General features: G+C 40.9%; 2 protein-coding genes across 5 annotated transcripts in view; both read left to right on the plus strand.

The window, feature by feature from the left end:
* Positions 1-3226: 3226 nt before the first annotated feature.
* septin5b (septin 5b) lies at positions 3227-12238 on the plus strand. Its single transcript, XM_085792596.1, has 10 exons — positions 3227-3414; positions 6040-6126; positions 6244-6367; positions 8044-8178; positions 8265-8382; positions 9640-9741; positions 10718-10814; positions 10914-11049; positions 11901-12006; positions 12154-12238. The coding sequence occupies exons 1-10, from the start codon at positions 3405-3407 to the stop codon at positions 12214-12216; spliced, it is 978 nt and encodes a 325-aa protein (XP_085648722.1). The 5' UTR covers positions 3227-3404; the 3' UTR covers positions 12217-12238.
* Positions 12239-17098: 4860 nt separating this feature from the next.
* mctp1b (multiple C2 domains, transmembrane 1b) overlaps positions 17099-23505 on the plus strand; it is a 49622-nt gene continuing 43215 nt past the window's right edge. For 3 of the 4 annotated variants that reach the window (XM_085792591.1, XM_085792593.1, XM_085792594.1), the window contains exon 1: positions 17099-17671. In XM_085792591.1, the coding sequence (XP_085648717.1) occupies positions 17126-17671 (546 nt within the window). In that variant the 5' untranslated portion in view covers positions 17099-17125. The remainder of the gene's footprint in view (positions 17672-23505) is intronic. The other variant, XM_085792592.1, reaches the window with a different exon arrangement.

Here is a 23505-nt window from a genome sequence, read left to right on the forward strand (position 1 = left end):
GCCTCGTGCTGCATCATCCTCATCTTCATCCTCATCTTCATCTTCATCATCCTCATCCTCATCTTCATCCTCATCCTCATCTTCATCATAATCTTCATGTTTTATTGTGAAACATCTGTGAACATCTGTCTGCAGCTGCAGCAGTTAAATCAACAGTTAAGATAATCTAACTTGATGCTCATGCACTGATGTTAAATACTCAGTGATTCAAGCAGATTTGATGCAACTAATTCATCATTTTCATTATAGCTTAAAGGGATAGTTCACTCAAAATTGATTGAAATTTCATTATTTCATCTCATTATCTACAGTACTCACCCTCATGTCGACTAAAAGCTCGGAGAAGTTTCAGAGTCCTCCGTGCCTTCTTGGAGTTACGGGGGGGGGGGTCTCGGCGTAGCAGTATTTGTCCATATAATGGTTGTGAATGGAGCTCACTTTTCTTCGTAACAAAAAGACACACCAAAAAACATCCAAATACCTCCATAGTGCTCGTCTGTAATGTCCCTCTTGTATTGAAGCCCCGACATGAGAAATTTGAATTTTGGGTGAACTATCCCTTTAATTGATTGATTGGTTGGTTGATTAAATGTCAGAAAATGATGATAAATTCTCATTACAGTCATTTTCTCTACATCCAAACTCTAAAGGATCAATTCACAGAAAGAAAGAAAAGAAAAAACAAAACAAAAATACAAAGTTCTGCTTGAAAAATCACTGATTATTGATTTTCTGTTGATCAACTAATCAATTAATGGACAGAAACAAGATGTTTAAAGACGTTGGTTTGATCAGAATGAGCTTGTTTCATTAGACATTGAACATAAGAGTCTGGATTTAAGTGGAATGTGTTTAAACCTGCAGTGTGAGTTGATTATGAGTATTGATTATTGATTATGGAAGACATATTGTTTAGAATTGATCTTTACTTTGTGTTAAACCCTAAAGTTTTGTCTTTTTTATCCGTCTAACAGGACAAAACCCTAAAATATTCACATTATATTATATATATTAAACATATATTCATATTATCTGATATTCAGATTGAAAGAAACGTGAAATTGAGGAGAATTTGTTATTTTTCCTTTAAAAAATCACTCAAAATGTTGAAAAATGATGAAAATGTTGTTTTAATTTTCTCTCCATCAGCTGGTTTTAACTCCTCTGATGTTTATGGAGAGAGACACACACACACACACACACACACACACACACACACACACACACACACACACTCCTCACAGCTTCAGTGTGAACATCTTTATTTTCAGATTCGTTGGTTTTGTAACGTTTCCTCCTCCTCCGGTGTTTTAGTGTTGATGCAGGACGCCATGAGTGTGTGTGTGTGTGTGTGTGAGTGTGTGTGTGTGTGTGTGTGTGTGTGTGTGTGTGTGAGTGTGTGTGTGTGTGTGTGTGTGTGTGTGTGTGCGTGTGCGTGTGTGTGTGTATTTTTGTGATGTGTGTGTGGGCGCAACATGTGAACGCTTCCTCAGACAAAACGTCAATATGGAAGCAACAGAGGAACACACACACACACACACACACACACACACACACACACACACACACACACACACACACACACACACACACACAGAGAAAACTCCCCCACAGCTCCTCAGCTCTGTGTCCTCAGGTGAATCCAACACTGGAGGGACGAGCTGCACTTTATTTCCCATCATGCATCTGTCTCTTAAAGTCTCTATTTACATTTAATGTCAGTGAAAGGGATAGTTCAACATTTAGTCGGCTCCTCCTCTCACCATAATCCCTATAGTCATAGCAGCAGCAGGTTCGTTACCTTTAATTGTCGGTGCAAGGTGTTTTTAGAACGGCGGAGCAGAGCCGTGAGCTGCTCAGAGCTACGCTACGGAGGCTCATTATGGGATTTCTTGGTTTCCCTCATCAAACTCATCAAATACACAATCCAACAACTCCACAACGCTCTGGTGGACAAGTTGTGAGCTGCACATTCACCACGCTATGAGATAATAACACAACGTTACCAGACAGAGTTGTTTTAGAGGGAAATTCATGTAACACAGCTGATGCGCGTTGCCTTCAGGGACAGTTTTTCATCAACAGTCTCTGTATTTCCCTCTAAAACAACTCTGTGTGGTAACGTTGTGTTATTATCTCATAGCGTGGTGAATGTGCAGCTCACAACTTGTCCACCAGAGCGTTGTGGAGTTGTTGGATTGTGTATTTGATGAGTTTGATGAAGGGAAACCAAGAAATCCCATAATGAGCCTCCGTAGCGTAGCTCTGAGCAGCTCACGGCTCTGCTCCGCCGTTCTAAAAACAACATGCACCGACAATTAAAGGTAACGAACCTACTGCTATGACTATAGGGATTATGGCAATGGGCCAATTTGCCAAAATGTTGAACTATCTTTGTTTGAAAGTGACAGAGCTCAGATAGAGGAAGTAAAGGACGATGAAACTAGACGATAATATGGACAGGAAGTGGATAAACAGGAAGTACAAACTGACCTTTTTTGGGCCCCATTGTGTTCATCTTTACTCTTCTCCTGCATCTCATACATTAAAGGGACAACGAGGAGTTTTGTTAAAGCGAAGTGTTTTCTCACTACATTTATGAGCCTCCGCACCGTGAAATTCTTTGACCGGCGCAAGACAGACTCATGTTTTCATTCATCAAGAATTAAAGTCAGAGGTTGGAAGACGATCACATACCGTCGTAGTTCCCACCATAAACGGAGATTCATACGGCGGCGTTATTCTCATGACTCGCCACGAAACCGAAAGTAAAGAAACGTTGGTCGGCTCGCCCAGCATTTCCACCACCACTAATAATAACAAAATAACCATAGAGACAAAACCATAGATTTATCTAAAATGGACCATTAACAAGTGGTAACGGAGATTCATCCACATTAATATCAGACTTTTTTAGAACCAAATAGAAACTCCTTGTTGTCCCTTTAACATTCAAAACATCAGTGAATGAAATGTGAGACTTTTATTTTGAAGCTTTTATTCTGAAGGAGCGACCTCTTTTCAGCTTCTTCTCCTTCTTCATGTTCTGATGCACATTCATGTCTCAGCATTACCCCCCCCCCCTTCACCTCCCCCTCCTTGCTGCATGTGGCTGCCTGCCACACTGTATTATGAGTAGCTACAGGGAACCTCAGGCCACCACGCTTCAATAAAACATGCAAGGAATCATGGGAATGTCCTACTAACACAGCCACTGTACAGAGAAGGAGCTGAGCCAGAGGGGGGGGGGGGGGCATCACTTAGATATTAATGTCTTCTCTCTCTCTCTTTCTCTCTTTCTGTGTCACTGTGATTGTTTCTAGGAAAAAGACTACGTTGGTTTCGCGACGCTGCCGAACCAGGTTCACAGGAAGTCTGTGAAGAAAGGATTCGACTTCACACTCATGGTGGCAGGTGAGAGGTTAGACTAGCTCCTTCAGAATAAAGGTAGATGTTTGTGTTAAAGCTCCTTCAGAATAAAGGTCGATGTTTGTGTTAAAGCTCCTTCAGAATAAAGGTAGATGTTTGTGTTAAAGCTCCTTCAGAATAAAGGTAGATGTTTGTGTTAAAGCTCCTTCAGAATAAAGGTAGATGTTTGTGTTAAAGCTCCTTCAAAATAAAAGTAGATGTTTATATCAAAGCTCCTTCAGAATAAAGGTAGATGTTTGCGTTAAAGCTCCTTCAGAATAAAGTTATGTTCGTATTAAAGCTCCTTCAAAATAAAGGTAGATGTTTGTATTAAAGCTCCTTCAGAATAAAGGTCGATGTTTGCGTTAAAGCTCCTTCAGAATAAAGTTATGTTCGTATTAAAGCTCCTTCAAAATAAAGGTAGATGTTTGTGTTAAAGCTCCTTCAGAATAAAGGTCGATGTTTGCGTTAAAGCTCCTTCAGAATAAAGTTATGTTCGTATTAAAGCTCCTTCAGAATAAAGGTAGATGTTTGTATTAAAGCTCCTTCAAAATAAAGGTAGATGTTTGTGTTAAAGCTCCTTCAAAATAAAGGTAGATGTTTGTGTTAAAGCTCCTTCAGAATAAAGGTAGATGTTTGTATTAAAGCTCCTTCAGAATAAAGGTAGATGTTTGTATAAGAGCTCCTTCAAAATAAAGGTAGAGCTCCTTCAAAGCTCAAAAGTATAGCCATATTATCCACTATAGCTACTTGAGGGCCATTTCTGTTTTCAACTTTATATGAAAAACATCCAAATTGTCGTGCATCATCAATATTCATGCATTCATTGCGTTAATGAGCAACAGAAGCTCCACTGTTGTTAAAATTTAACAGTTTTATTTAATAAATGTAATAAAGAGTTTAGTTTGGTGCAGCCGTGATGAGACTTTGTCCTCGGAGCTGGAAGCAGCTTCAACATCACACCTCAGGATTCACAAACCTCCTCTGTCCTGTGAAAACTCAGACTCAGTGTTAAAATCTGAACGAGATGAGTCACGACAGCGACTTGTTTCTTTTATTACACAACGACATTTAATCAGACGCCTGAAAACTGAATCTACTTTATTTATGTGCAGGAAAACAAACCAGTGTCGACAGGTTCAGTCTCAGTTCATTTCTCTGATGTGATGGTTGAGTCAAATTTAATCTGTAAAGTGCGTCTCAGTCTCTGTCTCGGTCTCGGTCTGAGTCTGAGATTTGGATTCTGGACAAGTCTGAATGACAAAGGAAAATATGTGAAATATAAGTACACACTTCATATCTGTGTCACTGAATCTCTTTAACCCTATAATCACAAGTCTTTGGACCATAAAGGCATCAAAAAATGACATTAAAAAAGACAGAAAGTGACAGAGCTCAGGTTAAATACAGACAAATTGTGTTTTCTGATGTTTTTCATCATTTTGAGTCTCTTTCTTGAGGTTTTTTGTCTATTTGTGGTCATTTTGCAGCTTTATTTTGATGTCATCTGTCTCTCTCTGGTGTTTTTTGAGCCTTTTTGATAATGTTTTCCTAATGTTTTCTGTGTCATTGTGGTTGATTTGGCGTATTTGTGTCTATTTAAGGTCATTTTGCAACTTTTTCTGATAGTTTTGTGAATATTTAGTAGCAGTTTTATTTGTTTTTGTGTTGTTTTGAGTCCATTTGTGGTTGTTTTTAGTCTGTTTGTGGTAGTTTTATGAATCTTTGTGGATGTTTTTGGATGGTTTTGTCTCTCTTTGTGGTTGATTTGGTCTATTTGTGTCTGTTTATGGTCATTTTGCAACTTTTTATGGTTGTTTTGAGTCTCTTTCTGATAGTTGTGTGAGTTTTTGTGAACATTTTGTGGTAGTATTAAATGTTTTTGGGTCATTTTGAATTTGTTTCTGGTAGTTTTGTGGACATTTTGGGATGGTTTTGTCTCTTTGTGGTTGACTTGGTCTGTCTGTATCTGTTTATGGTCATTTTGCAACTTTTCAGCTTTTTCTGATAGTTTTGTGAACATTTTGTGGTAGTTAAACTTTTTGTTGGGGTCATTTTGAGTCTGTTTCTGGTAGTTTTATGTTTTTTTGGGTCATTTCGAGTCTGTTTCTGGTAGTTTTGTGGACATTTTGGGATGGTTTTGTGTCTCTTTGTGGTTGATTTGGTCTATTTGTGTCTGTTTATGGTCATTTTGCAACTTTTTCTGCTTGTTGCGGGTCTTTTTCTGATAGTTTTGTGAACATTTTGTGGTAGTTCTATGTTTTTGGGTCATTTTGAGTCTGTTTCTGGTATAGTTTTGTGTGTTGCTGTGAACATTTTGTGGTAGTTTTATGCTTTTGGGTCATTTTGAGTCTGTTTCTGGTAGTTTTGTGGACATCGTTGGATGGTTTTGTGTCTCTTTCTGGTTGATTTGGTCTGTTTGTGTCTGTCTATGGTCATTTTGCAACTTTTTCTGCTTTTTCTGATAGTTTTGTGAACGTCATTTTGAGTCTGTTTCTGGTAGTTTTATGTTTTTTGGGTCATTTTGAGTCTGTTTCTGGTAGTTTTGTGGACTTTTGGGATGTTTCATGTTTCTTTGTGTTGTTTTGTGTCGTCTCATGCTAATTTCCTGTCTCTCTCTCTGTGTTACAGGTGAGTCTGGTCTGGGTAAATCCACTCTGGTCAACAGTCTGTTCCTCACTGACCTGCACAAAGACAGAAAACTGCTCAACGCTGAAGGTGAGTCACACACACACACACACACACACACACACACACACACACACAGACACACACCTGTAGAGGGGGCGGAGTGAGTCTGAGCTGGGTGTTGTTGTGTTGTTTTTGCGGCGTCAGAGCGGATCAACCAGACGGTGGAGATCACCAAACACACGGTGGACATCGAGGAGAAAGGCGTGAAGCTGAAGCTCACCATCGTGGACACGCCGGGCTTCGGAGACGCCGTCAACAACTCAGAGTGGTGAGTCGATGCGACCTGATGTGAACTGGTCCCTGAACACACCACGGCTCAATGCACCGACCGCAGCATGGACAGTTATAACCCTCCAAGGCTTCAAAGGGATAGTTCAACATTTTGGCAAATTGGCCCACTGCCATAACCCCTATAGTCATAGCAGTAGGTTTGTTACCTTTAATTGTCGGTGCAAGCTATTTTTAGAACGGCGGAGCAGAGCCGTGAGCTGCTCAGAGCTACGCTACGGAGGCTCATTATGGGATTTCTTGGTTTCCCTCATCAAACTCATCAAATACACAATTCAACAACTCCACAACGCTCTGGTGGACAAGTTGTGACCTGCACATTCACCACGCTATGAGATAATAACACAACGTTACCACACAGAGTTGTTTTAGAGGGAAATTCATGCAAAACCACTGATGCACGTTGCCTTCAGGGACAGTTTTTCATCATTTCCCTCTAAAACAACTCTGTGTGGTAACGTTGTGTTATTATCTCATAGCGTGGTGAATGTGCAGCTCACAACTTGTCCACCAGAGCGTTGTGGAGTTGTTGGATTGTGTATTTGATGAGTTTGATGGAGGGAAACCAAGAAATTCCCTTAGCCTCCGTAGTGTAGCTCTGAGCAGCTCACGGCTCTGCTCCGCCGTTCTAAAAATAGCTTGCACCGACAATTAAAGGTAACGAACCTACTGCTATGACTATAGGGGTTATGGCAATGGGCCAATTTGCCAAAATGTTGAACTATCCCTTTAAATTCAATAATCCATTACATTATAAACAGTAAATCTTATTTATCTGATATTGTTTCGTACGGGCTGGTTGTTGTTGTTTTATTTCTGCTGCTTGTGAAGCCACGTGAAGCCTTCACTTGTTGTTACTGTGTCGTGAATCTCATTAGCTGAGGAACAGGATTTATTCATTATTATTGTTATTAATTATTACTGTCCTGGTTTTTATTTCTGCAGCACATTTACATAAATAAATAATGGATGTAGAGGGAGTTATCTTGCGCTGTGATCCATGCGTCCAAATTACAATAAATCTCATGTGTGTCCATAGTTAATCATGATTAATTGCAAATTGATCCCACCTTTTTTTATTTTATAAACATTTAAGACAGTCTAAAATACAAATCTAGAATATAGATATAATATACTATTCTAGATTTGTGGACATTTTGGGATGGTTTTGTGTCTGTTTATGGTCATTCTGCAACCTTTTCTGGTTGTTTTGAGTCTTTTTCTGACCGTTTTTTGAGTTTTTGTGAACATTTTGTGGTAGTTTTACATGTTTTTGGGTCATTTTGAGTCTGTTTCTGATAGTTTTATGTCTCTTTGTGGTTGATTTGGTCTGTTTGTGTCTGTTTACGGTCATTTTGCAACGTTTTCTGCTTGTTGTGGGTCTTTTTCTGATAGTTTTGTGAACATTTTGTGGTAGTTTTACATGTTCTAGGGTCATTTTGAGTCTGTTTCTGATAGTTTTGTGGTTGATTTGGTCTGTTTGTGTCTGTTTACGGTCATTTTGCAACGTTTTCTGCTTGTTGTGGGTCTTTTTCTGATAGTTTTGTGAACATTTAGTGGTAGTTTTACATGTTTTGGGGTCTTTTGGATGTTTAATCAACCAATCTGTCAATAATAATACAATACTGTGTGTAATAATGTGTGTGTGTGTTGCAGCTGGACGCCCGTCACCGGCTACATCGAGCAGCAGTTTGAACAGTACTTCAGAGACGAGAGTGGACTGAACAGGAAGAACATCCAGGACAACAGAGTCCACTGCTGCCTCTACTTCATCCCTCCGTTCGGACACGGGTAACACACACACACACACACACACACACACACACACACACACACACAGTGGTCCGTGTGTGTGTACATGTGTGTGTGTCCCTCAGGCTTCGTCCCGTGGACATCGAGTTCATGAAGGCTCTGCAGGACAAAGTGAACGTGGTTCCTCTGATCTCCAAGGCCGACTGCCTCACGCCCAGCGAGATCAGGAAGCTCAAGGAGCGGGTGAGACCACACACACACACACACACACACGCTCTCAAACCATATTATGGGATGTACTGTCATATGGACCTTCCTCACAGTCTGGACTGAGCAGCTGAGTAGACGCTCTGGAAACGCAGCACATCTAATCTTATCTAATCTTACATGTACGGGACAAACAGAGGATCGAAATTACGTTTCTCTCTGACCCTCAGTGCAGATAATACACATTTAAAGGAGAATTCCGGCCATTTTTGACCCCTAAATCGTTGTCCTGATGGTCACCCAGTGTTGGTTGAAGCAAAAAACGCGACTAAAATTGCTGCAGGCAAACCAGAGTTACCATGGCTACCCGGCGCTAGCGATAGCCACAACGCTAACCCATGGGGGCAATTCTTTCAACCACAACAAACACTCAGAAAACAGTCAGATATCTCTGGTACATGACTGGAATCCTTAGAGACACCACTGAACTCATATAGTGTAGAGTAGAAACAGTATAAACTTTGTGTTTTTGCATGTAGCCACTCACCTCAGACAGCCCAACTCTGAAACATCCCAGAAAGACATTACTATCCCATCACAGAGAGAAACTAACACTTTGTCCTTGTTGTGATGATTTCTTTACAACAATAAACGGTCTGAGATATTTTGGACATCACCACTGCACTGCGCCACCGTTTACTTTAGTAAAGTCTACAGATCTAAAATAAAAATCTAGAATATAATATAGCCCACTGTATATAGATTTGTATTTTTGTATATATATATTATATCTATATAAATAAATAAATAAATAAATAGGGGCATATAAAACTGAACTAGAAAGAAAAAGAAAAAAGTAGAAGGCATCATGATGAGAAAATGATGTTTGTGTCTGAGCCTTCAGAGCCACCGTACTTTTAAAATGACACGGTTCTTCCTCTCGACTCCAACTCAGAAAAACAAAATGATTTTCTTCACTAAACTTTTTTTAATCGCTGGATAACGAATAGGAAATGTAAACCTGCAGTAGCCTAGATGTAGGGCCTATTGATCCTCTGATGGAGTTTGTTGTCACGGAAACAGATGCGTTTAGATTCATGGGAATAAAAAAAACTGAGCTTCATTAGATTTGGATCCATCTTCACCGGAGAGTGAGATTTAATCTGGACTTCCTGCTCTGGACAGTCCACCGCCGCTCAGTGTGTGTGTGTGTGTGTGTGTGTGTGTGTCTCTGTGTGTGTGTGTGTGTGTGTGTGTGTGTGTGTGTGTGTGTGTGTGTGTGTGTGTCTGCAGCTGAGGGAAGAGACGGATAAATACGGGATAAAGATCTACCAGTTCCCCGACTGCGACTCTGATGAAGACGAGGAGTTCAAGCAGCAGGACAGAGAGCTGAAGGTTCGTTATCTCTCATCAGTTCATTCAAAACATCACCTGAGTCTCTGAGGCTGATGGTTTTTATGAATATTTTGAGACAGTTTTACATGTTTTTATGTTGTTTTGAGTCTATTTGTGGTAGTTTTTTGGGTCTTTGTGTCAAATTTGTGTTTTCTGATGATCTTGTGTCTGTTTTTCTTCATTTTGAGTCTTTTTGTTAAGGTTTTGTGACTCTTTCTGGTTATTTTGCAACTTTACTTAGGTGTTTTTCTTGGTCATTGTGATTGATTTGGCCTTTTCTGTCTATTGAAGGTCATTTTTCAACTTATTCTGGTCTCTTTCTGATAGTTTTGTAAGTTTTGTGAATATTTTATGGCAGTTTTGTATGTTTTTATGTTGTTTTTAGTCCATTTGTGGTAGTTTTGAATCTGTTTATGGTGGTTTTATGAATCTTTGTGGACGGTTTGGGGTGGTCTTATGGCTCTGAAGTTTATTTGGCCTTTTTGTGTCAATTTATGGTCATTTTGCAACCTTTTCTGGTTGTTTTGTGTGGTAGTCTTACATGTTTCTGGGTCATTTTGAGTCTGTTTCTGATAGTTTTGTGAGTTTTCGTGAATATTTTTTGGCAGTTTTACGTGTTTTTGTGAGTTTTTGAGGACATTCTGGGATGGTTTCTCTGTGGTTGATTTGCTCTATTTGTGTCTATTTATGGTCATTTTGCAACTTTTTTCTGAGTTTTCTTTTTTTTTTGTGAACATTTTGTGGTAGTTTTGTGGACATTTATGTAGATGGAGATGGTTTTGTGTCTCTTTGTGGTTGATTTGTGTCTATTTGTGATTATTTTGGAACTCTGTGTGGGAGTTTTTTTTTTGCGTCTTTGTGTTATTTTGTGGCCATTTCCTGTCTTTGTCTGGATGCAGTACTGGGTGCAGTACTGGATGCAGTACTTGTACACAGCGGTACCTACCAGCTCCTGTCCTGTTATGTGTCCCTACAGGAGAGTTCTCCGTTCGCGGTGATCGGCAGCAACACGGTGGTGGAGGCTCGAGGTCAGAGGGTCCGAGGTCGGCTCTACCCCTGGGGCATCGTGGAGGGTAAGACGACGTTCCTTCTCCCTCTCTGTCTGTCTGTCTGTCTGCAGTGTTACCGTGGCAACGTTAATCACTCATCCCCCCCACCTCTCCCATGTGCAGTGGAGAACCCGTCCCACTGCGACTTCGTGAAGCTCAGGACCATGTTGATCCGAACCCACATGCACGACCTGAAGGACATCACCAACGACTGTCACTACGAGAACTACAGAGCTCAGTGCATCCAGACCATGACCAGGTGGGGACGGGTATCGTTTAGGTTTTATTCGATCCAAACCGGTATTTCTGAAACGGTACCGGTGCTTAAAGATGGAAAACATAGAAACGTTGTCCAAAAACGTTGCTTTTTTTTTTATTTTTAAGGCATTTTGTGACGTGCAAGCTCAACAGAATATAAAAAAGGGATAGTTCTCAACATTTTGGCAAATTGGCCCATTGCCATAATCCCTATACTGTAGTCGTAGCAGTAGGTTCGTTACCTTTAATTGTCGGTGCAAGCTATTTTTAGAACGGCAGAGCAGAGCCGTGAGCTGCTCAGAGCTACGCTACGGAGGCTCATTATGGGATTTCTTGGTTTCCCTCATCAAACTCATCAAATACACAATCCAACAACTCCACAACGCTCTGGTGGACAAGTTGTGAGCTGCACATTCACCACACTATGAGATAATAACACAACGTTACCACACAGAGTTGTTTTAGAGGGAAATTCATGCCAAATAGCTGATGTACGTTGCCTTCAGGGACAGTTTTTCATCAACAGTCTCTGTATTTCCCTCTAAAACAACTCTGTCTGGTAACGTTGTGTTATTATCTCATAGCGTGGTGAATGTGCAGCTCACAACTTGTCCACCAGAGCGTTGTGGAGTTGTTGGATTGTGTATTTGATGAGTTTGATGAGGGAAACCAAGAAATCCCAATTAAAGTTGTAAAGTAAATTAAAGTAAACCAATTAAAGTTGTAAAGTAAGAGTTGTTTTAGAGGTAAATTCATGCAAAACTCACTCACAGATGCAGCTGGAAACAGAGTTTAAATGTATCTACAGTGTAAAACTGGTTCACGATACAGTGTGATGTTGTTGTATTGCAGTAAGATGAACACGACAGACAAGCGTGTGGAGAGTCCGATCCCGATCCTGCCTCTGTCCACTCCGGACGTGGAGACGGAGAAACTGATCAAGATGAAGGACGAGGAGGTGAGAGAGGAAGACGAAGCCGTTACAGTTACATCATGATGTGGAGCAACGACCCAGATGAGATGTTATATAAACCTTCTTCCTCTTCCTCTTCCTCTCTTTCCTCCTCTTCCTCCTCCTCCTCCTCTTCCTCCTCTTCCTCTGCAGCTGAGGCGGATGCAGCAGATGCTCCAGAAGATGCAGCAGCAGATGCACGAACAGGACCTGTGACCTGTGACCTGTGACCGGGGACAAACCGACAGAAACAATCATCACCACACTGAAATCTGTAGATGATAATCACAAGTCACCTGCTCACAGAGACTAAGCAGTAGATGACAGAGAGCATGCTGGGAAATGTAGTTTAAATGCACCTTTCAGACACTTTTTTTTGTTTTGTTTTTTTATCGCAGTCATTCGCCAAGTGAGAGTACACTGCAAAAACTCAAAATCTTACCAAGAATATTTGTAATTTCTAGTCAAAATGTCATTTCTAGGCAAAACAAAGCTCATTATACTTAAAATAAGACTCATCACATTAAAAGTAGCTTGTTTTTAGACACTTTTTTACTTCTTTCAAGCTGATTTTCACTTGAAATAAGTAGAAAAATCTGACTGTTTCTTATTACAAGCACAAAAAACTTGTTTCACTGGCAGATTTTTCTACTTATTTCAAGTGAAAATTAGTTTGAAACAAATGAAAATGATCTCAAAACAAGTTCATTTTTAGGCGATGAGTCTTATTTTAAGAGAAAAGAGATTAGTTTTGACTAGAAATGAGACCTTTTGACAAGAAATAAGACAAATATTCTTGGAAAGATTTTGAGTTTTTGCAGTGTAGTTTCTAGTCCAGACTGTAGAGAGAGTAGACTGAGTCACACCTTTAACACTAAATAAAACTAAACCTCAGTTTGTTCAGGAGCTTTATGCACAGAGTTTACAGACAATCTGCCAAATAACAAATGATGAAGATCTTGATATTTATGTTTCATGTGTTAATGTGAAGAAGGTTCAGCCTTCTCTTCATCATCATCATCATCATCATCATCATCATCATCATCATCATATCTTGGCTCCTGGTACAGATATTTATTCAGTATTTTGCACTGTCCAAGCTCACGAGTTGTAAAATCCCCATATAACGCTACTACTACTACTACTACTAATAATAATAATAATAAACATGGACATAAAGCCAATGCAGGTTATTTTTAACTTATTTTTATTCAATAATTCTGTGTTGTTCTTTGTTTTTCTAAATGAAAACTGTCCTGAATTAATGTATTTGCACTTTTTCCTCCAAAATAACACAAACACTTTATTTAACACTGATTTTGTCAGAAGCACTTGAAGGTGACTGAGCCGTCAGAGACAGTTTTTTATAGTCAGCTTTGGCCCTGACAATGAATTCTGTCAATAAAACCACTGATTTAAATCTGTATTGATTTTTTTATTCTAACCACTTGGCGGCAGCAGAACTGAACTAAACACAATGTTGTTGTTGAGTCAGGTTTGTGTGGCTAATTTGATAGCAAACAACATTTTATTCACTAACTGAGTCGTGTTTATGTTCAAGCAGCCACTTTATAATATGTGTTGATCAAGATTGAAGAGCTTTATTGTCATTGTACAGTCACCTGGATAACATTTTTTTAAGGCAACTGCTATAGGCCTAAGATGCACTCACAGAGAATTAAATAGATTAAAAGAAAAACAGCAGAATATAGGCTACATAACCTGATAAATACAAAAATCCTATGGCCTAGGCTATTTAAATATTAAGTGTTTGAATAAATAAATTAAAAGAAAACAGAGTATTCTACAGGAAGTTGCACAAAATGAGGTAGATCTAGATGATATTATTGTGTTAAATTACTGTGACTGCCCGAAGTCAGCTGAGATAGGCTCCAGCTCACCCGTGACCCTAGTTAAGCGGTAGAAAATGAATGAATGAATGAATGCCCAGGGGAAGATAATCCATGGTTATGATGAAATTATTAATTAGTGCAATTATAAATGTGGATTACAGGAGAATGAGGCATAAATAGCTGCTAATGAATTCTGCTTTTCATTACTTAGCCTAATGTTTCACTTCTTCACTCAGCAACATGAAGTCACTTTAAATGATGAATGTGCTACAGCTTCTTTAATCAGGTTTAGAGCTAAATGCTAATGTCAACATGCTGTCTCACAGTGACAATGCTAACAAACACACTAATAATGTTTGACAAGTTTTAAAGCTGCGTTCATGCACCGCTGGCAAAGTGGGAAGAACAAGATAAACACCGTCTGTTCTGCTAGTTTGATGTTTGTTTACATTGTCCTGGGGAAGTTAGCGGCAGCGCTAAACAAGCTAATTTAACCTCTTTGTTTGTCCAGTTTGTCTCCAAGTTAAAATCTAATACAAACAACATTACAGCTCTGGTAAAACAAAGCGGATTAACAACACAGTGTTAGCATGCTAACTTTTTCTAATAAGTAGCCTACTAAGCCTATCCATTTGTTTCTATTTATTTATAGCCTATAGGCCCATGTGGTAGCCTACTTTATAATAAGTAGCCTACACTATTAAGCAATGCTGAATTCATCATTTAGGCTATAACACATGAATAGCCTATAGATGCAATTATAGGCTACAGTTAAACATGTTTTACTTAAGCAATATTACCCGAGAGGGTAATATTGCGATTATACAACAATTACCAACATAATAAAGCGTATAATTAAATAAATATTCATGTTGATGGACGTTTTGCTCTCAAAATTTTAAGTTTTTTGCGAGTGTGCTTCCCGTTTCCATGGAAATAAATGGGGTCTGACTAATAACTGAAACACAATCAGTCACGTCAGTAGACTCCTATGTGTAATGGAACCTAGTTCACCTCTACAGCAAATAGTCCGTACCTTAGTAACGACCTAGCAACAGAAAGGATTTTCTAGTCCCAGATGAGTGAACTCTGAGCTGACGTTCATGTTTTAACGCGGTCTCGGACTTTCCCGAACTAAATCAACACTGCACAAACTCGCCCAAGTTATGACAAAGATGCCGTTTTTTTCCGTTCACAGATGTAGCTTCTACAACCGCAAACTCTGCATGTAAATGAAGTTATAGCGCCGTGTCGCCGACACAGCTGATAAAGCCAAACGATTACTCCAGATTATTTAAAAGCCCAAAAGGCGCAAGCGAGAGAGAGGGAGAGAGAGAAACATACAGGTAATCACCTCCGTTTTATCCAATGAAATATTCAGCTCCAGGCCATATTTAAAAAAAAAAAAAACATATTCACCGCGATCACAACTCGTGTCTCTCCGACTTTGTAACGTTACACACATGGGAGGGAGACAATCCTCTCTGCTGTAACGGGGAAGTTTACAATATATTAACAAAAAATAAAATAACATGATTGTTCTATAAATGTGACTTTGGCAGCTGTCAGGAACAACCTACAGGAGGTCAATGTAGTTTGTGATTTATTTTCACGAGTAATAAATTACGTTTTTCAAAATAAAAGGGGGAAAAGTCCATGTTGCCATGGAGATGTGTAAACAACACATGACATGGCGAAGTAATATTTTCAGTGATAAGTCAGCCGTGCTGTAATGCTGATTTGAGCACGTTCTAAATGTCTTATTGACCAATCAGATTGCTTGGTCGGAACTACTTGTTGTATAATCAATGATAAGCACTAGCTGTATAAACTATTTACATATAGCCTAATGCCTAGGCTATTCATGCGTTATAAATGAAGAATTCAGTATTTATTAATGCTTAACTAATTTCTTGTGAATCTACAAAACCTCTCAAAGCCCACAATCGCCTGTTTGAGTAGCTAGTTTCTAAGCTGCGGGCCTGAACATTAAGACACGACCCGGTCCGATCTGTTGGTGTTGAAGCTGAGATCTGATGTGGTCGGACTCACAAGCATTAATTCTTGGCCTGAACACAACCAAATAAAAAGGAAGCCGACAATTGTTTTCGTTGCGTCTGGTCGTGTTGTTCGGCCACCCATTAAAGGGACAACGAGGAGTTTTGGAAAGCGAAGTGTCTTCATACTACATTTACCATGAGCCAATTCTTGGACCGGCGCAAGACAGACGGCTTGCCAAGAATGTTTTCATTCATCAAGAATTAAAGTCAGAGGTTGGAAGACGATCACATACCGTCGTAGTTCCGACCATAAACGGCGATTCGGCAGCGTTATTCTCATGACTCGCCACGAAACCGAAAGTAAGGAAACGCTGGTCGGCTCGCCCAGCATTTCCACCACTAGCCTAATTAAAATAACAAAATAATGATAGAGACAAAACGATATAGGCCTATTCATCGAAAGTGGAGCCATTAACAAGTGTGGGTAGCACAGATTCATCCACATTAACGTGAGACTTTTTTATAACCAAATAGAAACTCCTCGTTGTCCCTTTAAACTTCTTATTTATTAAAAGTTGAATGGGTGCTGATTAAACTTGTAAATGAATGCTGCTCTGGATCCGACTCTTTCCTTCTGTTCTGACTCTTTTAAACAGGAACAACCATTGGAGAAGATTTTCATCTTTACTGAGCAGAAGATTCGTTGTAAATAAAAGCCTGTCACATATGGACGGTTTCTATCAGTTTCTATTGGAGAACAGGCTCAGTGACTAATGTAGATTTTAAATGTGACCTTATACATATAAGACATTGAATTATAGCCTATATAGTCTTATATAATGTTCTCCTGGCTCGAGCTGCTACCAGACTGGTGCAGCTCTCTGTACCAGTGTGATGTGATGCCAAACTGGCACCGGCTCAGATCTACATATCTGTGTGGTGGTGGGGGGGTGGGGCACCGTGCTGGGAGGGGGCAGCGGCCCTGCGGTCTTCGTCTTCCTGCCTGCCTGCCTGGTTGCTGGTGTAAATATTTCCGAGCCGAGTGTGTGTCCGTCGTGCAGCCGACCGACACGCACGCACGGGCGCACGGTGTCTTTATAACGCGCATCTCTCGGCGTGATGCGGCGGAGCGGCGGAGAGACACAGGTTGCGTAAGTTTTTTTTTGCTTTCGGTGGATCAGTAGCTGCAGAGTCTAGGACCAGGACCAGGACCAGGACCAGGACCAGGACCAGGACCAGGACCAGGACCAGGACCGGGAGTCGAGCCGGGGAATGGAGCGGGGCGACGCGGAGCAGAATGAACAACAACACAACACGATGTGGAAGCAGCTCCAAGCCCGCGCCAAGCCGCTGCTCAGCCCCAAGCTGGGCTCCAGAGACCCGGACCAGGACCAGGACAAGAAGGAGCGCGGCTTGTGGATGTTCAAGCGGATGAAGCGGAAGGAGAGCGAGGTCCTGGACCGGGTGATCTCCTCCTCTCAGCCAGACCTGCTCTTCTCCTCCTCCTCCTCCTCCTCCTCCTCCTGTCAGGTAGACGGAGAGGAGAAGGAGTCTCTGCTCTGCGGCAAAGCGGCGGCGGGGAGCGGCCGGGACAAACCGCAGCAGTCCTCCTCTTCCTCCTCTAAGAACAAGTCCTCCAGCCCCAACAAACCCACCCTGGCTCATCTGGTTCAGTCCCACCACAAGAGCTCCTCGCTGGGCTCTGCGTGTCTGGAGCGGCTGGCCGAGCTGCCGCTGCCGGTAACAGCTGCAACAGCTGCAACAGCTGCAGCAGCTGAGACAGAAACACATCAGCTGGAGAGAAAAGATGAGCAACCGGTGAGTGAAACACAGAGAAATGTGATTAATGTCTTCTCATATCTATATATAACACCTGTCTGTTCATGCACACGTGGAGCAAAGGTGGAGTGCATGATATAGGACACTTTATTACAGTATTAGGCAAGTTTGGTTTGTTGCAGTGTGTAACCTGATAGATAGATAGATAGATAGATAGATAGATTGATTGAAAGAAAAGAAAGAAAGAAAGAAAGAAAGAAAGAAAGGCAGACAGAGGGGGATGACGGATTGAAAGGGATATATATATATAGGCTATATAGATAGATAGATAGATAGATATACAAAGAAAGAAAGAGAGAAGTAAAAAGACAGAGAAAGTGGGTAAAACAAAGAAAGAAGAAAAAGAGAGAAAAAAGAGACAGGAGAGAGGGCTATGATAGCTAGAAAGAGGCAGATACAGTATAAAGAGATAGAGAGGGGTAGACAGAAAGACAGAAAGAAATAAGTAAAAAGACAGAGAAAGGTGGTAAAAAGAAAGAAAGAAAGAAAGTAAAAAAGACAGAGAAAGGGGTAGAAAGAAAGAAAGACACGGAGAGGGAGATAGATAGATAGATAGATAGGTCTGTGCAGTCTAATGCATCAGTCTAGAGACCCATTGATCTACCAAAGTCGCTTATACAGCCCAGAAGTTTCTGCATTCTGCATCAATCGTGCTGTTGTTGTGTCCCAGATTAAAAGGATTTTCAAGTTTACGAGGCAGTGAAACAGCGAAAAGCTGAAACCAGGAAGGAAACACCACACCACCAGACCTCTGGACCCAGTTAACAACTTTCAAGGCCCTTACATGCAGTGTTTTAACAGGGTTTTAACAGCAGCAGGACTGTGGTTGTTCACAGGGAAACAGACACAACCATGCTGCTGCTGCTGCTGCTGCTGCTGCTGCTGCTGCACGAGACAGAAAACAGTCACTACTATTGACGTTGGTTTTAATTGGCTGGTTGAAAAGTCTGGCTGCCATTCCTGGATAAAGGTCTTGCTACAGGGAGGGGGAGGGGGAGGAGGGTGAGGGGGCGTTGGACTCGTATACCTTGTTGCTTGGGGCACGGAGAACTGAACGGTCTCAGCTCCTCCTCCCCGTCTGTGTAACACGATCCAGCAGCTCTGTCTGAACTCCGACTCAAAACAAAAACTGAACAAAGAAAAACTCACCAACAACAGAGGACTTCCTGCAGGAATACAGTTAGTTTTAGTCACGTGTTCCTAATAAACTGAACAAAGTGAATATATATATTATATTCAGTATAGAAGATGCAGTAAGTGGTAGTTAGAGCAGCAGGGATCTGTAGCTGCAGAAAACCAACTGGAACTAAACCAACATGGTGAAGCAGCTGCTGCTCATCCACCTCCACCTGCAGAAAACTGTTCAATCCTGATAGATCCAGTGTGCAAAACGCTTAAATTCAGAATAACAGCATTAGGAGGCATGAAATTATGGGGTGTCTGTCTATCTGCCAAGGCACAGGAGATAATAACACTATGTCCCAGACAGTTCAGCTCCATTCTGTGTATTAATCTGAGGAAATGTAATCGTGTCGTTAAATACTCGGATACGTTTTACCACCGAGTCGTGGAGGAACAGAGAGCAAAATGGTGGAGCTGTTCAGTTCACAGCTGGAAACAACTGGATGTGACTGTGGTTGATGTTGATGGGACGAGTCCAGCAGCACAGACGGGAACAATAACGACCACGCGCACGGTGCCAGGAAGGCTGGTGTACGATGCCAGAGAGAAACAACAGATTAAACTCACTTCTAAGTTTACATGTGGTGATGATTTGAGGAAAAAATAGACCCACCTCCTCCTCCTCTTTGTGGTCGTATCCCTCCGCCGCTCAGACTAGTTCCAGTTACTTCCTGTTGATCCAGACTCAGTGAAAGTTTGAACGTGGTATTGGAATTTTTTGTCATACGGTATTGGAATGTCACAATGAAATCTGATCAGCTCTTCCTTGACTCGGAGTTTACATTTGTGCCACAGTTGAACCGATTCCTCTGGAGATGAAAATGATGTTTTATGAGCTCACTGTGACCTTGACCTCTGACCTTAAGACACCAAACTCTAACCAGCTCTACCTTGAGTCCAAGTGAACGTTTGTACCAAATGTCGTACCAGATTTGAAGAAGTTCTGTGAAACAGAAACAGAATTATCACCATCTACACGGCCAAAACTAAGTGATAGTTCACCATTTTGGCAAATTGGTCCATTGCCATAATCCTTATAGTCATAGCAGTAGGTTCGTTGTCGGTGCAAGCTATTTTTAGAACGGCGGAGCAGAGCCGTGAACCGCTACGGAGGCTCATGGGATTTCTTGGTTTCCCTCATCAAACTCATCAAATACACAATCCAACAACTCCACAACGCTCTGGTGGACAAGTTGTGAGCTGCACATTCACCACGCTATGAGATAATAACACAACGTTACCACACAGAGTTGTTTTAGAGGGAAACACAGAGACTGTTGATGAAAAACTGTCCCTGAAGGCAACGTGCATCAGTGGTTTTGCATGAATGTTGAAATGTTGAACCATCCCTTTAAATCCAAGTGAACGATTGCACCAAATATTGAAGACGTTCCCTGAAGGCATCACTGAGATATCATGTTGACAAGAAATGGACAGAAGAACTTGTACAGTATGTAGGTAGAGACTTATGGTTAGACAACTACGAAGCTCCACAGTGAGAACGAGGCTCGATAACAACCAGACCTGGAGGTTCTGAAGCTTATTCAATAAAGCTCAATGTTTATTGAGTCTGAGAAGACGCACAACCCTCATTCATCACGTTGATCTCAGAACATAAAAGGTCACAGACGCTGAAAAAGAGTGAAAAAGAAGAGGTTACTAAATGTTAGAGGACTGTTTTAGTGTTATTTTTGTGAAAGACTGAGTGGGTCAGGCAGATATGATCAGGACTGGTTTGGATTTGTCAACGTTTACGGGAAAATTACCAACTAAGATGAAGCTGTTAGCTAAAAAAGTAGCTTAATTTAGCAAAGAAGATGCATTAATCAGGTTCAAAGGTGGCCAGCTGCATTGTGGGGATGCTGCATTAGCACTATGACATGTGTGCTCTGCTAACTATGCTAATTATTATATGGTCTCTCCTCCTCTGTGTCTCTAACCTTCCTCTCCTCCATGTGCATTTGTTTCCAACAAAGAAGCCGGTGAGAAATCAATCCATGGAGCGGTGGATAAGGTTATTGGGATTTCTTAGTTTCATCAAACTCATCAAATACACAATCCAACAACTCCACAACGCTCTGGTGGACAAGTTGTGAGCTGCACATTCACCACGCTATGAGATAATAACACAACGTTACCACACAGAGTTGTTTTAGAGGGAAATTCATGCCAAACCTCTGATGCACGTTGCCTTCAGGGGCAGTTTTTCATCATCAGTCTCTGTATTTCCCTCTAAAACAACTCTGTGTGGTAACGTTGTGTTATTATCTCATAGCGTGGTGAATGTGCAGCTCACAACTTGTCCACCAGAGCGTTGTGGAGTTGTTGGATTGTGTATTTGATGAGTTTGATGACGAGGGAAACCAAGAAATCCCATGAGCCTCCGTAGCGTAGCTCTGAGCAGCTCACAGCTCTGCTCCGCCGTTCTAAAAATAGCTTGCACCGACAATTAAAGGTAACGAACCTACTGCTATGACTATAGGGATTATGGCAATGGGCCAATTTGCCAAAAATGTTGAACTATCCCTTTAACCAGCACTAGTACTCTGAACTCGGACAAATCCTGCATAGTTCCTCTTTAATGAACAGTGTCATTCTGCAAAGTCATGATACAGAAAGTGACTTGTTTGTATCTATTGATCATGAGTGAGCATGAACAACAATACTTCCTGTGGAGCGTTGGCCTTAAGTAACGGGTTAAAAATAAACCACAGTGTGGCGGCGCCTTTTTTGGAGGTGCAGGTTTTTGAGTTGAGGGGGGCGGGGGTCTTCAAGAGGTCCTGTAGCTTCGAACTGATAAAGTTCTTCACCAAGAACGACTTCCTGGGAAGAGAAGGAGGCACTCAGGACGCCAACGCAGACATGAGCGCCTCCGGGAAACGTGGTAACGGCCTGAATGACTGGAAGATTAGAGGAATTAAATTAGAGAAACATGGTTTTCTGTCTGCAGACAGTTTGACAGACCTCATGCTGTGACAGACCTCAGACCTGTAGGTTGTTAGTAGTCCTACACACTGATCATAGGTTATTGATCGTCTGAGGGGCTGATGAACATGTTTCACTTATTGATTTTTCACTGTGTGAAGCGGCTGATTAAAGGAAAACAAACTGAACTCATGTGCTTGAAGGCAAATACACTCAGAGACAGTGCAGGTCATAATGTCAGGAGCTGTTTGTCGGCGTGTCTTTGTGTGTGTTTGTGTTTGTGTGTTACCTGAGGGAGGATATCCAGTAGTCGAGTTGTAAAAAAAATTCAGGGGGAATGGTCAATTTTTTTCACCTTAAAAAAAATTTAAATTCGATATCAAAACAAAACACTGAAAATAAGACTTCTTAATCCTCTCAAATCAAATCAAGCCAAGTTTATTTGAATTTTTTTATTTGTGCCCTCAGATTTTATTATTTCTTTTATTCAACTCTCTAATGATGAAATAATTAGGGCTGTCAATCTATTAAAAATATTTAATCCCGATTAATCTCATGAATGTCATACTTAACTCGCGATTAATCGCAAATTAATCGCACATTTTTATCTATTATAGCCTAAATGTCCCTTGAATTATCATTGTAATACTTTTATCAACATGGAAAAGTGGATATAGGCTTGATTTGTGCAAATGTTTTTTAATGAAATCAACTATCAATAGATAAAAAGAAATTGTCGCCGTTAAAATTGATTTGACAGCCTATAATTACAAGTTATATGTCCAACATTTAATGTAACAAGGGGAGGGATGATTTTGATCGTTTTTATTTCAGGGGGGATGCCATCCCCCCTCATCCCCCCTCAACTCGACTACTGAGGATATCTGTCGTCCACTCACTGTGTGTTGAGTTGAAGTGTTTTTGTTTTATCGAGGCACATAATTAAGGATAATAATTAAGATTTAATGACTTTTTCCAACGTGTCATCTGCTTCAACGAGTCTCATTAAATTTTACATTTCCTATTATGAGAATTTATAATAAATAGTAATAATATCCTCATCAAGATACAGGGCTCCCTTATTGGTTGGTTTTTCTGCTTTCTGAAAAGTCATATTTCATCCGTAATGTTGACATGTCTAAATAATAGAATACCCATGAGCCTCGGGCGGCTGCTGTTGCCATGGAGAAGGAGACAGTCAAAGGGCAGAAATCACAGCAGTTGCAACTTCAAAATGCCTCTTGGTATTTGTTGGTGACAGTCGAGTCGATGCCCGAAGCAGCTGAATAACATCCACAGCCAGAAATGTTTAAAAGAAACTCAGAAAATCCTGCCTGAAATGGACCCTGGGAGTTGTAGTTCAACTTTTCCTCGAGCAGATGAATGCGTGAAATCATTGAGAATTAAAGCAGAAGTAAGGTGAATGTTTGTGTTAATATAAGTCTTAAATAGTTGTATCTTCCGACAGCAATCACTTCTATAGAGTGTTTGGTCTGAAACACGGGTCTGTCAGTCACTCTGCTCTGCTCTGAGCCGAGGAGAAAACTTTCCTTGTATCCTACAACCTTTATCCAATGAGGAGAGAGAACGGCATAAAGGGGCAGTCCTCTCTGTGTGTGCAGCCAAGGGATGCGCGTGAATGTGGTGACGTAGGTACGAGGGCGGGGACTGCTAACTCCATCGGCTGACAGGAAGTTAGCCAAAGT

The sequence above is a fragment of the Trachurus japonicus genome, chromosome 12 (assembly GCF_045865225.1).
Source record: "Trachurus japonicus isolate A0001 chromosome 12, Traja_1.0".
In the NCBI taxonomy this organism is placed as follows: domain Eukaryota; kingdom Metazoa; phylum Chordata; class Actinopteri; order Carangiformes; family Carangidae; genus Trachurus; species Trachurus japonicus.